Below are 16,560 nucleotides of genomic sequence, written 5' to 3' on the forward strand. Positions count from 1 at the left end.
ATATTGTGGTCACTTCCACGGAGATTGAAAAGTCTTGCTTGAAAATAAGCACATAAAAGAAAATCCCAGTAAGGATGATCTTTTTTGTGGAAATAAATATGACAAAATTTGTCATGTGCAATTCACAAATGCGGCTTTAATAGATAGAAAATGGTAAAAAAAAAAAAATAATAAAAAAAAATAATAATAATAATAATAACAATTTATGTTTAGAAATGATCTGATTGATTCACCAACATTTTTTCAGAAAGCAGGAGGAAGAACCAGTGTTGGTCTATAGTTGATCGTGAAATGTTTATCTCCATTTTTATGTATTGAAATCAGCTTCACAATATTAGGAAAAAATTGCATTTTAAAAAGACAAATTAAATATTGTGAGAATAGTCTTATAACAAACTACTTCTTTAATAACAACCAAATTAATTACATTTATATAAGCTGATCATTTGCTTTTAAATTTTGTCACAATTTCAGTCACATCACTTTTATTTACCTCATGAAGAAACTTTGATTTCATATCAGTATCTAACAGATTATTAAATATATCTTGTTTATCATAAGAGACCACAATATCTCTGGCCAGACCGAGGCCGACGTCCACAAACTATTCATTACATTCTTCAGCAATATTTCTTAAATTGTCCACTGCAATGTTCGAGCCATTCATAAAATAGTTCGGGAGTTGACACGTATGACGACTTCTCCCAGTAATACTATTTATTACTTTCCAACTTCTTTGGGTATTAGTTTTACTTTCCTCCAATATTTTACTCTTGTATTCCTTCTTCTGCAGTGTCATGATAGACATCAATAAGTTCTTGTATAAGTTTTATTTTTCTTCATTTTCACTTGTTCTTAGTTGTAAAAGAAGTTACAAATAGTATTTTTTTTCTTCTTATGTGCTTTTCGCAGACCTTTATTCATCCATGGTTTTATTGTACATTTTTTTTCCCCCAATACCCCGCGATATGACAATGTTTACTGTATAACTCTGTGTTTCATTTCATCTGCAACTTTGTACTTATAAAGCTGGGTATTACACAACATCAACAGAATGCCTACAAGTCCTTTTCAGAACATAGACTTCCAGGCTGTCCGTCACACAAATGTATTCATCTCTATTGATCACATTTCTGTCCATTATTCTCCTCTGCTCTGTGCTTCTTGTTATTTTTTTCTACAGTAAAGTCACAGTGGAGTGTCTGAAAGCTTGCACCTTTTGTAAACGCTTCCCATCAGCTTCTCTAAAAGGCAGCCTTTTCAATAAAGATCTATCAGAGAAGTGTCAGCAGGATGCTTCGACAGTGTCTGCCTCAGCAACGCTCAACAGGCCCTTCAGACAAAGCCGTAATTTCATCTCACATGCATCAACAGCTGGGGAAAGTTGCGTGCAAAGTGTGGGAAGCAAACTCCCATGAAGAAGTGACATTTGTACTGGATTTACACAAAAAGTGAAACATCTCTAAAATGTTTGAGAGGTTGTTTTTTTTTTTTGGGGGGGGTGCATAGTAATTCCGTTCCTAAAGAGCTGTATTGTTTTGTAGAGATGATGTTCGGCTTTTAAAGCAGTGACATGTAGAAAACAGATCTGTTGTTGGAAAGGCTTCACAGAAGAGGCATGAAACACTTTGTTCCCGCCGGTTTACATATACATGAGTCGTCGACAACACAAACGTTTGATGTGAGTAATAACATGGAAAACAATCACGCTGAAATGACCTGAAGCGACAGGTCATTGATTACATCTGAGCAAATTATAACAACCACTTCCTTTAAAGTGCCAGCGCTGAGCTGACAGCGAACACACCTGTGGGGTAGAAATGATGAAACAACAGGCCGCAATAAAAAAAAAAAACCACTAACATGAATCAAATTCTTAAAGAAGTTACAAAATCCACGCACACTATCCTAATTTTTCTTCAATACGACGAACAAGTGTACGGTGAGTCTAAGTTCGATTTGTTTGTCAGCACCTGGACATCTGTGCGGTCTGCAATCCACTTGGCCAGCTGCTCCGAGGCGAAGCCGATCCTCTGCAGGTCAAACGTATCGGCTCTCTTCGGTTTCCCCTTCGCTGGGAAATGCATGAAGGTTGGCGCGCTATTCATGTTCAGCTAGAAAGACAAAGAAAAAATAAAGGAATACATAAAGTTAGCTGATTATGAAATGTAAAGAAAGAACAGCAAAAAACCATAAGCGATCATTTTCTAGAACACACTTTTTCTGTTTGAGAGAATTAACACATGATTATAAACAAGCAGTGATTTGATCAGGTTTTGAGTGGTGTATCAACATTCCTTTAAGCCAAATCCGATATTGGAGTTTCATGATAGCCCATTGTAGCCAAAGCACTTCACACCCATTAAAAAAAAAGAAAACAAGCGGTATTCATCCAAAGATGCCGAATGTAGAAAACAACCTGTACGATACATAAAAAGCAGTACAATATGTGATATTTACAATGTATGAAAAGGCAGTTGCGTAAAGATACAAACACATGATGACTATGTGAGAAACGTATCAGCTCTTGTCGAATGCATAAGAGGAACAAAACACTTCATGCAGAAAATCAATCTAAATCTTAAACGTAGATTTGAATGGAACTAAGTTTGGAGCAGAACAAATTTTCTGGGAGACCAAAATGCATCTGTTGTGAAGTTGCTGTCGCATCTCAAAGCAGCAAAGAGAAGCTGCTGAACGGAGGTGATTCTGCTGAATATGTTTGTGAAGAGTGATCCTCTACTGAACTCAATTCGAAGTACACGTTGGCGTCTATGACCCTGATAATGGCCCTCAGATATCAAGAGCCTGACAGCACTGAGGGTTGATGAACCACACAGTATTGATAAATTCTCCCGCAGGGGGCAACACAGCTGATCAGAACATTCAGCAGGCTGATGGTGAACGCACTGAAACACTGTGACATGGGCGTTGATGCATTATGCATTCCTCTGGGGTTTAGATGGGAGCTTATTTCTGAACACACACACATATTATTAGGTAAAGAACCGCTTAATCTACAAACACCTAAATATCAGTCAGCAGTTTCATGAAGATACCATTACTGCAGGGGAGCACCAGAGGGCAAAGCTGCAGACACTCACCCTGCTTCTATATCGGTAACACTTTGCAGGTGGCCCGTGTTTCAAAAGTGCTGCTGTCAGCTGGAACTGCATTCAAACTTTAACATTTTGTTCATTCAGAGAATGGGGAAAAAAAAGAAGGTTGTCCACATCCTTTTATCTGCTGCAAGTTTTCTCTCAGTGGATTTCATTTAAAACAATATGATCACAAACAAACACAACAGTAGAAAGTGAACAGAGAGGAGAAAACGTGCCGGTTATATTTCACTGCGGAGAACTGCTAAGTTCTGGAAATAACTGACCAAATTTGACAAGTTTAACTTCGACACTGTCAACCTGGAATAGAAAATTTTGAAAGATAATAAAAGAAGGCTTAGGACTGAGGACTGAGCAAACTCAATACTGAACAACTTGGCACAGAAGCAATGACAAAAGAATATCCTTCAAAAGGTTATTAGATAAAATAAACTCCATCAGGGTATTGTTACGTATAAATGCTCTGCTTCCCCGTCCATTTTAATATGTGGAGTCATTTTCATGGAAAGGAAGTTAATATTGCTCAGCTCTTCCCGCACATAAAAAGCATAAGAAATGTGCAAATATTTTTAAATGTACGTATATCTCCATCTGAATCAGGGGTGTCAAACATAAGGCCGGTGGGCCAAAATTGGCCAACAAGAGGCTCCAATCCGACTCATGAAACCACCAAGAAATTCGTGAATATTTCCGAAGTTTGAATTCAAAGGTTGGCACCATTTTATCAGTGCGGCCCTATAAAAATGAAATTGGGCTTCATCGGTCTTAAAAACTTACTTGCGTTCGACTAACCTGATCTAAATTATTTCATTTATTTCATCTCGTCGGGCAGAACGAGAATCATTAATCACATTGTGATTCAAAGCTTTTTTTTGTGAGAGTTTGATTCGACGGTCTAGAAAAGACCTTGCCTTGTTGGCCTTTTTAAATAAAGACTTTGGATCTTTGCTAGTGCTGCTCAGTTTTTAGATCACATCTACACACCAGACAAAAGCATGGAGGCAAGTTCTTTTTGTAAAAGGCACAAAAGGTAAGAACATCTTTGAAATGAAAAACTCTAATTCCCATTTTCAAGGACGCAGCACATTTTGTGGAGTTACTGTCAGAGTTTTACTCGTTTTACTGGTGGAAATATATAAACATCTTTCGGCCGTCTGTAATTGGTAACTGCTGTTCCCTCACAGTCACACAGTCTGTCGAGATCACTGCGCGGCACAATCTGTTAGTTGCTCCTGAAGAACTGGTTATTACTTCACACGAAGATAATAAAATAACAATTTTATAATATTTCACAGTGATTAAAGGAATTGCTGTGTGGTAGATGTTATTCAGTGAGCAAGTCTAACTTGGATCATCTATGCTCTTCATCCCTGTGCATCACAGATTAAAGTTCAATTAAATAACGAGTCGTTAATACTTGAGAAAAGTCAAAAATCAAGAAAAACAAAATGTCAAATTTGTGGTGGTTCTGGGAAAACACATTTGAAAATAATTATACACGGAGTGATTAGTTACCTGCTGGAAAACATCTGCTCCTTCATCATAGTCAACAACAGTGAAGAAAAGCTTGTTGGAGAATGCAGAGGAGTAACGCCAGGAGTTTGCCAGGACCTGGTACTCTTCGTTCGCCTGCCTGGGAAACGATTGAAGAGGAGAAAGTGATGGAGGAGATAAACATCCGTCTCCTTCAGAGAAGTCAAAATACAGACACTTAAATGACTCGGAGAAAACTTTTAAATTTAAAATGATTGTCTAGAATCAAACAAATGTTTCCTTTTAACCATTCACCTTCAAAGTCCTGCTATTCAGCTATAACTGATATAATCCTTTTTAACTGTAAGTTTTCACATTAGCCACTCTTGAGGACGTAACAGGAAAGTAAATGTCTTTTTTTAATGGCTTGCAGTTAGACACCTATATTGTGGCAGCAGTAACAGAAAACACGTGTTGTATCGTTTACCTTGTCAGCAATTATACTCCTGCACCTCTGAGAATACTCTTTTAGCTTTCCTGTGTCTTTTCGATTTTTGTTCTATTTATTCCTCTGCTCTTTTGTCCTATAAGAGATGTTATTTTCATTCTGAAACACCGTGGGTACAGACACTGCACAAAGGATGAAATTAATGTATTTATTCATGAAGAGACAAATAGGTGTGTGGAAAAACGAGGACACCAGAAAGACCACACAGGAATACCGCTGACCTGAAAACAGATAAATGGGCTAGATAGTGATGGGTTCAAGTGAGAGGAAGCAGGTTTTGAGTGAGGAGAGCAACAACACACAAAAAGATGCAGGGTCAGAGAATGAGAACGTGAATGGGAGAGGATGAGGAAGATCTCTGGCACTGACATCATCTTCGTTCAACGATGCATCCTCTATTACATGTAAAAGTGCTGCGTCTTCCTCTTTTCGCCCTTTAGAAACCCATTTGTCATTTTATTTCTGTCTCCTTCCAACTCAGCATTATAAGTCTATTTAAGAAAGGAATGGTACAACCATTTTACAGTCCAATGCAAAAAGTCATTCTCTCCTGTCGGCGAAGTCTCGCTTGTTTGTGACTTCAGCTACGTGTCCCGTCTTATTTTGTGTCTCATGTCAACGGTCTCTTGTGTTCCCTTTAATTAGCGGAAAATGATCTGCCAAGATGTGTTACGTGTGGTGACGATACATTATTATCTTCACTGCTAATGTTCAGATGGTCTCTTTGAAGTGTCGACTATTTTAAAAAGTGAGAGCAGATGAAGCTGAGACTCAGGCCAGCGGATTGTCGAGGATACGGGAGACGGGCTCGTCTCTCGATGAACACCACCAAGGTGTGACTGAAAATCAGGATTTAGTGTTCTAATAATCCATGTTTATTCATTGTTTATTCACCTGCCTTCAAGGCTGACATGACTATAAAAGGACATCATTAAACAGGGGTTACTTTCATGAATAAATCCACTTGTTGAAAAGACAAGATGGTGAATACATACTAGACACATTTCGAGTGATAGACACATTTCGCTTAAGTTTTACAAAAGTTTTGCTTTCAGGAGCCAAAGTTTTGAAAACGATGTCCATTTATAAAGAAATGACAGAAAAGCTGAAAACTATTAATTCGTTCATGTTGGGTTAAATGTCATATAAAATATACAGTACATTGCGTTGTAGCATTTTGTTTAAGTTGCATTTTTTAATTACTCCAGTGGGTCTGCATGAAACTATAGTTCCAATCTGAAAACCGCATCTGATGTAGACATTGTATTAATTTGGTCTATATGGCAGTTTTTAGAAAGACAACACAAAGGTCAAAAAGGAGATTGTTTCTTTGTCTTCATTGGATTACCATTTAAGACATTCTGATAAGAAATGCTTGACATTATGGGAATAAAGCTTTGAAATGCAAAAATAAGAGAATATTAAACTTGAAATTCAAAATGAGATTAATCAAAATGAACTATGGGGCTTCTGTGATTAATCATGATAAAACAAAATTAATGTTCTGACAGCTCTAATATATACGTGCCTGTTTATAATAAAATTGTTTTTCCATTTTAAAATCGGACACATTGTTGAAATCTAATGAGCGTAGAAATAATTGAAAAAAGTTTTTTTTTCTAAAGTAATTGATATGTTTTGAGATACGCTTGAATACAGCACCATCTTTTTTTTTCCTCACGCTTTGAATGTGTCTTCCTCCTACAGCTGACCTGTCTCAATTAACTGCTCCTCAGAAACACAAATCCCAAGGCCAATAAAAAATTCAAGCGGTAAACAGTCTCCATATCGGCCTCAATGGAGCAGCATAAATTAAGACACTTCAGCTACTTTAGGAAATTAATTATTTAAAAATGACAAAAAACTTCTTTTTTTTTTTTTTTGTGAAATTTCAAGAAACAGCAGTAGGTGAACATCAAATAAAGGCCTACACCTCTAATGTAATAAATACGTAACTGCAATGCTACCTCATAAACACACTAAATAATTAAAATAACAATAATACATTTTATTTATCTCATTTTATTTATCTAGTGCATCTCAGGACAACTATGGTCACTGCATATCTTGACAATGTTAAAACACAGTTAAGAAAAAAAAAACAGTGACAATTTATAAAAAAAAAAAAAAAAAAAAAGCAAGGATTTGCAACAGCATCATTTGGCATGAATGCTTGTTTAAAAAGTAACATTTTAAGATGAGTTTCACAAGTGTCTAGAGATTGAATGTTTAGGAAGTTGGGCAGAAGTTAGTTCTAGAGGCTTGGACGCCGAGTGGCTGAAGGCTCTGGAACATGTTGGTCGTGTGGGCCAGATGGACAGTGAGGCTGACAGAAGAGAAAGATGTGAGAGTTTGGCTCGGTGGATAGATCTGGGGGATGTCAGTGAGGTTATGGAGCACGGAGCGCCTTGAACGGCAGAAGTAAAATCATGAAGTGAATTTGCCCAAAAGGTAGAGTTGGGCGTCATCTGCATGGAAATGAAATTGTGGGAGTCCAAGCTGCACTAAGATTGAGGAGGAGGATGGACATAAGTTCAGAGTTGACTGCCATCAGGAGGTCGTAGGTGACTTTGATGAGGACAGAAACTGCCCATAGAGATTCTCGTTAGAAGGGTTAGAGTGAACTTGAGAGGCTGTGGTTTTCTTAAGAAATTGGACGTAGGCTGAAGGTTACTGAAGTGGCTGGGGTAGCGGGTTTCTTAAAAATCGGATGTACGATTACTAAAATACACAAACACGCTTGTTGTTCTTTTGCACTTTACACAAGTAAATGTACCTCTGGATCTTTTAATCACAATGTGATTCACTCAAACTCCAATAATTGACTTTGTTAGCTTATTAGGTCAGCACCACTAATTTGTTGTTTTTTTTTGTTTTGTTTTTTTTAATGCTGATCAACTATCATCCATCATCAGTCAGAGTGACAGTGCCTTAAGGTAGCAGTCTCAACTGCAGTTTGAAGACAGCAACAGGGGAAAGGCCTCGACAGGTCTGCATAACTCATGAACATAACATAAATCAAGTATTTGGATTATAACCTGCTGTTAATACAGTGCTAGCTACACTCAACATTTTTTTATATTCTTTTGACATTGTTTGACACAGCCTGAGAAGTTAACGTAGTGCATCGTGACAGTAAATGTCTTCAACTTAACTGTGTTGAAGGTAAAAGCTTTGGGAATTCAATGATGTGTGTTTAGAGTGAATACAAAATGCTGGTGAATAAAATGACAACCTCGACAGTTCTGCAGCATTGAAAATATAATGTGGTTGTTGAAGCTCTGATTAAAAGCTTCTCAGTGTGTATGCTGCATATAGTATTTTAAAGGATGGCGTTAAACTGCCAAGTTGCGCACTGTACTAAATGTTGACTGTTTTTAAGACAAATGAAACTGGTTCATTCAAATTTGCTCTTTAATTGATTAAGCAATTGTCCCTACTTCAGAATATTGCAAAGCAGCCAGCACCAGCTTCATTGCTGATGAAGTAAAACTATCTTTCAATTGGAAAATATTCTTGTCAAAGCAAAAATGCATCATGACAGTACCAGAATAGTGATACGAAGAGAGCAAAATCTCAGAAAAACTAATTTCAGCAAAACTGAACAAAAAAGCAGCAGGAGGTGATGACTTATTCCGATAACAAGTAATTTGCTTTGCTATAAAAGTGGTTCATTTTCACAGATGAATACCATCCGGCATCTAATCATTATTTTCTGCCAAATTTAATCGTTGCGAAGCACCTTTGCTCTACTTTGTTCAAATAGACGAGTCCGAAAGCTCGATGATCAAATACAGCAAGCAAAAGACTGGGAAACATTAACACATTAAACCCACACTCATCACCAACTGTACTCCAAGACATGATTTATTATGAATAAACATTTGTCACTTAACATGCGCATAGATTCAATATTACCTGTACTCTGAAGAATGCAACTTTACACAGAGTCTAGTTTTTGTATGCTCACGAAGGTGTGTGTCCCTGTTGAAATTTTACTTCGGTGTAATATTCACAACTCAGAAGTAAACTAGTAAAATAGGTTGGTAACAGCAATACATTAAATTGTACAGATGTGTGACCAGTAGATTTCAGGACCAGGGACAGCTCCAGAGTCTGCACTGCGTCTAGTACTGTCCACGGTGCTAAAATACAATTCTGACTCCTTGTTAAGGGGGATGAAGTTTATTTTATTTTAATTAAAGCTTTTACTCCTAAACCACTTGTGCTTCTGTACTTTCTGATGATGAAAATAATCGTATTTAAAACATGTAATTGACATTTTTGAAGAAAATGACTCAGTATATGAGCCTTTCAGTGTACCGATGACCTAAGACCCCACGGGTTCCCGTTACATAAGGCTGTTTTCTGTGGATCCCATGTCTATACAAGTATGTGCAATACAGCTAACGAATTACTCCAGTGCAGGTCACAAAGTAAACTTGCAGAAGGACAAAAGAATGGTTGTTTTAGTACGAGCTACACTCGATTTTGGCCTAAAGCACTGGTTTCGAGTGTGTGTGTGTGTGTGTGTGTGTGTGTGTGTGTGGACATACCTGCAGACAGAGCACTGCCTCTGAGGCTGCAGGGCAGTGAACATGACGATGACAGAGTAGTTCCTGGGTGGGGCCTTGACAAAACGACGGAACTTATCCCCGTTCATCCGGACGACCGAACGCCGAGAGGACCACTCCATCATCTGGTCCACCTTCTCTGACAGCAGGTTCTGAATGCACAGACAAAAGGACAAAGAGAATGAATCATCCCATTCACATTTTCAGATTCAAACAGCAGGATAACATTACAAATATATGCATTTCAATTGTTAAGGAGAGTGAAAATATTCATGCCATAGACAGAAAAATGTATCGACAGTGAAATGAAAGTAGAGTTGTTCCGATTCCGATACCAGTATCGGAAATTGCGCCGATACTGCCAAAAATGCTGGCATCGGTATCGGCGAGTACTGGAGTCCAGGCACTGATTCGACACCATGTCATTAATTAAATTAGTAATCTATTTACTGGTCAGCTCTGTCTGCTCCGTTTGCACTGACACTTCTTCTTCTGTAAGAACAGCAGCAGCTTGCATCCCGTTGGTTGCACTACCGCCATCTGCTGGTCGTTAGTTCTGACACAGTTCTTTGCCGCGCCACTGTGCTGCAAACTTGCTGTTCTTGAGAAGAAGAAGAACGGATCACGTGACAGATGTACAGCGCCCGTTAAAGAAGCCTATTTTTTTGTTTAGAGTGCAGCTTCTGCTCTTTGGATTTTTATTTTTTGAATGTAACTTCATAGGTTGGTTTTGGACTATAACATTTTGGAAAGCAATCTTTTAAGTGGCTGTTGAACTATTTTTTTACTGTTCTATTTAAATGCCTTGCTCATTTTACTATGTTATGTTTGCACCCTAATTAAAAAAAAGAAAAAACCTAGATTTGTTTCTTAAAGGTGCTGTAGGCAGGGTTCCGCATCTCCGCCATCTTGCTTAGGGTTACCTAAGTAAGATGGTGATTTGACCCATCTGAGATGGCGATTTCAAACCCAGCACAGCTAATCCTGTCCTATTCTCTCTGCCATCACGCCCTTACGCAAGTTAAGCCCCTCCCACAAGAACGTGCGACAAACGCCCCTCGACCAATCAAGGTTAGAGCTTCATGGGCTCTTCTGATTGGTCAAAGATACCTGGAGCTTTCGAGATTCCTTTCCAGCTCAGAACAGAGACAGATGGAAATGCTGCGCCGTCGCGGTACTGCAATTATGCTACACTCCTAAAGGATTATCAATGGATACTCTAACATTTGATCCAAAGAAAACATAGAAAAATTAGCATTGACTAGCAAAATCCTGCCTACAGCACCTTTAAGTTACTGTTGCTCTGCTGTTATTTATAGTGTTTTATCTAAATGACTTCATTTTACAATATTGTGCCTGAACTTCAATTTAAAAATGCAACAACATATATTTCTAGATTTATTTAAGTTGTCGTTGCACTACTGTTTTATATTGTTCTATTTAAATTCCCTTTAATTTAAAAATATTGGGGCTGCACTTTAAGTTACTGAAAATTATTATTCCTAGATTGATTTAGTTCAATTGTATTTGCACTGCTGTTTTTATACTGTTCTATTTAAAAATAAATGGCTTGAATTTGCTGTATTGATTCACGTTTTAGAGGGTTTAACCTGAGCCAGGCCTCACCACAGTGATAATCATGTGACAGTCATGCAGGCGAGGCATGGTATTATTTTATAATATACTGGTATCGGATCGGTACTTGGTATCGGCCGATACCCACAGTAAAAGTATCGGAATCGGTATCGGGAGGCAAAAAATGGTATCGGAACATCTCTAAATGAAAGTACAAAGAACTGCATAAAGGCGCTCTGTTATGGCTTAAATATTCACGTCACAGATTTCACTTTGCTTCAGAATATCAACTTTTCTTGCCTGAAGAACAGACATATCAAGTACTACAGATCCACAAGAAATCTGTGAATATGTGGTGCTTTTGAAACACTAAGAAGGGGAGATGGAAGTGACAAAACATAAATTTGAATTTGAGTCTTGGCCAGTCATTGCCAACATGGACTTCAAAATGCAAAAAAACACGCTCATTGTTTACAGGAGAAAAGTGAGGGCCGGCTATTGATTCTTGTGTATGTTTATATGTATAGAAAATCTGACTGACCCTGGATCATCTGAAGGAACAGGACAAAGAATTCAATTAGAAACTGAACAAAACAGGACATGCATATGTATTCAAGCACATCAGAACATGTCGTGCAAGCAAGAGAGCTTGTAATGGCACAAATGTCAATGTTTTTGTGTGTGGCATACGAGTCAATAGTTTCATTCTGTGAGTGTGAGTTCTCTGAAGGGCACAGTATGGCTCCGACCAGCATCACGTTTGCCAAAAATCAGTTCACCAAGCTGGTGAGTGATGAAATACTAATAGTGCTGATGAAACACTTGCTGTTTTCTAGTCTCTCCTGATTAAACTGTACAGCAAGAAATAGGGGGAAAAACGGTATGAAAAGCATATTTCAGTTTATGCCTCAATCTTTTTCTTGCATGTGATCACAACCCTGATTTTTTTTTTTTTTTTTTTTTTTTTAACTAAAACAGAGCCGAGTATTCGTCATGCATTTTTCATTAAAGACTTTGTCTGCCATCTTTGCATTTTTTAAGACGATCAGTGCAGAGGTTTTCGTAGCATCGAGCAGTGAAGTTTCAGATTGCAATCAGTTGCATACCTCCCCCTTTTTAGTTTCTTGACAAACATGGGAAAAACTGCAGTGGCCTTTAAGGGTTCAGTCTAGAACTGCAACCTGTGGTTTAGGCACAGTTGTCAAAAACTGTATTTTCAAAGTATGACAAACTAGATTGGATTTGAAGTCTTACCGCACAGTGACAACAGCCACAGTTAATGGCCCTATTTACGCAATGTTTTTAAGCGGAAATGGAAAAATTTCATTGCATTTTGAGTGTCCATTTATATGGAAACACTGCTTGGAATCACTGACAACACAACTTTTTAAAAATTGTCGCCAAAGGTGGAACTTTTCGAAAATGCAAAAACAATGGATTGTCACTTGAAACGCCGTCATGTAAACAGGGTCCAAAATCCACTAAAAAGTCTTTCGGTGTTAAGTTTGAATGCTCTCCCAGTCCACGGCTTGTGTTTTTTTCTGGGTACTCTCACAGTCCATTTGACGGCAACAGTGACTCTTTAATCCCCGTCGGTGTGAATCTTTATATGAGCGGTTTGTCTTTATATTTGTGTTTGCTCTGTGATAGACTGGCAGCCTGTCTGAGTGTGTCCTGCTCCAGGTCACTTTGACTGAATTGAATAAACAAATAATAATAATAATGCATTGGTTTCATTTAGCACATTTTTTCAGCAAACTCAAGGTCACATGACAATGACATTATTCATTCATTCCATACTTGATGGTAGTAAGTTACATCTCCAGCCACAGCTACCCTGAGGCAGACTGACAGAAGCAAGGCTGCCAATCTGCGCCATCGGCCCTCCCGGTCACCACCAACCACTCACTCGCCCACTGCATCCACACAAGCTTGCTGCTGTTCCCTCATGGTCTCCCATTTAGGGACAGACAAGGCCCTCCCTCACTTAGCTTCCAAGATCAGATAGGATCCGGCATCAGCGAGGTGGTATGACTAAAACAATAGGCATAAATACACCTTAAGCAGAATGAATGGATAATATACTAAATCTGAGAATTATTGCACACACACCCCATATCCTTGAAGACCAGTGTTTACAACACTTTTACGCTGTATCAGTGTTTGCTTACATCCACGGAACAACTTAGAGTCTTCATGCAGTAAAACTGGTTGCCAAAACCAATACAGCTCATTCAGCTACCTTCACAATGGAGTTTTAACTACTTCACATTACTGCTGCTTTTGCATTAGACAGACGAGAGAAGAAAAAAAAAAAAAAAACAGACACAGACAAACTACACACACTGATCTTCAAACCACATTTTTCAAAAAAGAAGGCACTCTCGAATGTAAAGAGCTGCACACAGAAAACAAGAGGTGCAGCAGACGGTTTACTTGCGTTTGAAAAAATGATGGACGGCTGAGTAATGTTGACCTTTCAGCCTTGACAGTAGTACAGGTCCTGATTTCAGCACTGCCGGTCTTCACACATAATGTGTACTGTCGACAAGTGTACTGGATCCGCACAGAAGTCTTCCAAATGTACTCAGGCATAAACTCTCTAGTGGTACACAAGTCTGAGATGTAATGCCAGAGTGCAGTTCATGGGGAAAAAGTACAGAATAGGCTGCCTTGAGTCAACACAAGTCTGAGACATTTAGAGCAACTGAATAAATATAATCTTTCAAACATTTTTGATCCATCAAGCTTTTCTGTGCGAGTTTTCCTCAGACTGCGAGTTACACCGCCACACCAGGAACTCCCATCAAAACTTTCTCCACTGAAACATTGAGATATGGAGCGGTGGCGGTATTTTTTTTCCCGACTGGCAAGAAATATGTTTCACAAGTCGAGGGGGGGATCCCAAATACATACTCACAGCCATCCGCTTCCTGTATTGTGAATTCATTCATCAAGTTTAGCAGATGTTGGAAGCATGGCGACCAATCCCAACAAATGACGGTTGATTTTTTATTTTTCCTAAGAGCTATGAACAAAGCATTGCATATTTGCTATCAGAGCACACTCAAACCAGTATTTGAGATTTAATCCATGGATTTGCTGATAAATACTTTCTAACCTGCATATCTGAATGAAATGCAAGTGTTGGCTTTGGAAGGTGATGTCTTAGGATTCAGGAAAATGGAAGAACTTTCATTCACAAAGTGTTTGCTTTGAAATTTTTAAAACAAAAAGCTGATTAGCTGGAACCAGAACGAAAAGCAGCAGGTCAACCACAGGGTCCTCATTACACTGATATACGATGATAATATACTTCTGCACAGAAAATCTTCACTTGAATTCTACAGTGCAACAGTAGACATTTTTAAATATTTTGAGCATTCTCTCATACACAGAGGGTCCCCTGTTCTAGTCCAGGTGTAGAGTTCTCATGTTCCCCATGTGTACGTATCAATCTATTTCTAGTTGTCAATGCCATTGTGAAATAAAATGCACAACATGGTAAAATAGTTTGTGTTATTTAGTCAAAATAAGACTCAGCCTGAACCAAGGAGGTGGTGGGTGGGTTTGATAAACAGTCGGCTCAGTGATCAAATGATTCAAGATTTTTTTATAAAGTGGCCTTCACTAAAGGCAGAGCACAAAATTAGCAGTTAATAATATCAACATGCTTCATGCATTTAATAATGTGAACTCAGACACTACTTGCTAAAATCCTGGCAGGATACCATTATCCATCCATAATTATAAGTGTTTCATCCACGTTAAGGCAGCGACACAGAGTGATTGTGCCTAAGAGGCAATCTTTTTTTTTTTTTTTTTTTTTTTTATGATTTTTTTTTTTTTTTTTTTTATTATTAATCCAATTTCAAACACACAACAGTTACTCAGAACACAAAAGGGGGATACACATACACATAGTCTAAACAAAAAGTACAAATTAGCACTGCAATATGTCAGCCAGCATAAGACAGAAACAAAACAGTCAGCGTGAGGGGAATCCCTTAAGCAAGTAAGATGATTTCGATGGGCCTATAAATGTCAAATACAGGTTCCAGGTGGAATAAAAAGCATCAGATGAGGAAGTGAACATACAAGTAATGAATTCACTAGGAATACATTCCATTACAAGATTGTGCCAAGTTCTCTTGGTAGGAGCCGAGTCTTTGATCCAAAAACACAAAATATTTTTCCTGGCAGCAAAAGTCAACAAATTAAACAGTCGTTTGTGCTGCTTAGAATGAATACGAGGGTCCGGAAGGCCGAGTAGAAGATGTTTGGGATCCAGGGGTATTATGGTATTAAATATAAAAGACAAGTCTTTCACCACACCAGACCAATAATTCTGCATTTTGACACAGGACCACACGCAATGGAAATAGTCACCAACCTCAGATTTGCATTTCCAACACAGCGGAGAAAAATTTGAGTCCATCTTATGTTTAAGAACAGGTGTTATGTGTATACGATGCAAGATCCTAAATTGAATTGACTTAGTTCGATTACAGATGGATATTTTGGAAGCTTTTTCCCAAACATCATACCAAACCTCTGGATCAATTAATATTCCCATATCCTTTTCCCAATCTAGTTTTACAGACATGGAGACTGGGAGAGTAGTAGAGACTATCGTTTTATAAAATATTGAAATTGACTTCTTACCACTGTGGGAGCAGAGTAAGTTTTCCACCACAGATAAGTCATTTATTAATTTTGTGCCACTGGTGACAAAATGTCTGAGTTGTAAATATCTAAAAAAATCTGTTTTCTGAAGGCCAAATTTTTGCTGTAGCTGAACAAATGGTAACACTTCTTGATTTACAAACAGGTCACCTAGTTTTGTGACCCCCTTGTTTACCCAAAGTTTAAATCCGTCATCTTTACAGCCGGGAAGGAAGTCAGGATTATCTACAATTGGAACCAGAGAGGACGTAATATTACTGCGACCTTCCAACTTACAAATCATTTTCCAAGCTTTAACAGTATTTATGGAAATTGGGTTGGAACACAGTTCTTTAACTGATTGTTTTACAAAAAGAAGGTTCCAGAGAGGGCAGGTGCACTGAGCGGATTCAATATCTAACCACACTGAAGTGGCATCATTCTTACACCAGTGCATGATCGTGCATAAATGTACAGCGAGCTGGTAATGTCTGAAGTTGGGCACATCAAGGCCCCCATCAGAACCAGGTCTTTGGAGTTTAGACAATTTCAGCCTTGGTTTTCTCTTGCTCCAGATAAAAGAACTCAGCCATCCCTCAAGCAACTTAATAACCTTATTTGTCAGTAAAAGTGGTATCATCCGGAT

The 16,560-nt window shown here is 38.2% G+C and overlaps 1 protein-coding gene across 1 annotated transcript in view; it reads right to left on the bottom strand.

Moving 5' to 3' along the window:
- Positions 1–16,560, bottom strand: part of tusc3 (tumor suppressor candidate 3) — an 85,150-nt gene that overhangs the window by 34,538 nt on the left and 34,052 nt on the right. Inside the window, exons 2-4 of the mRNA XM_030093190.1 lie at positions 9,657–9,826; positions 4,635–4,752; positions 1,974–2,114 (exon numbers count right to left, since the gene is read on the bottom strand). Coding sequence (XP_029949050.1) covers positions 1,974–2,114; positions 4,635–4,752; positions 9,657–9,826 — 429 coding nt within the window. The remainder of the gene's footprint in view (positions 1–1,973; positions 2,115–4,634; positions 4,753–9,656; positions 9,827–16,560) is intronic.

The sequence above is a fragment of the Salarias fasciatus genome, chromosome 6 (assembly GCF_902148845.1).
Source record: "Salarias fasciatus chromosome 6, fSalaFa1.1, whole genome shotgun sequence".
NCBI classification, from domain to species: domain Eukaryota; kingdom Metazoa; phylum Chordata; class Actinopteri; order Blenniiformes; family Blenniidae; genus Salarias; species Salarias fasciatus.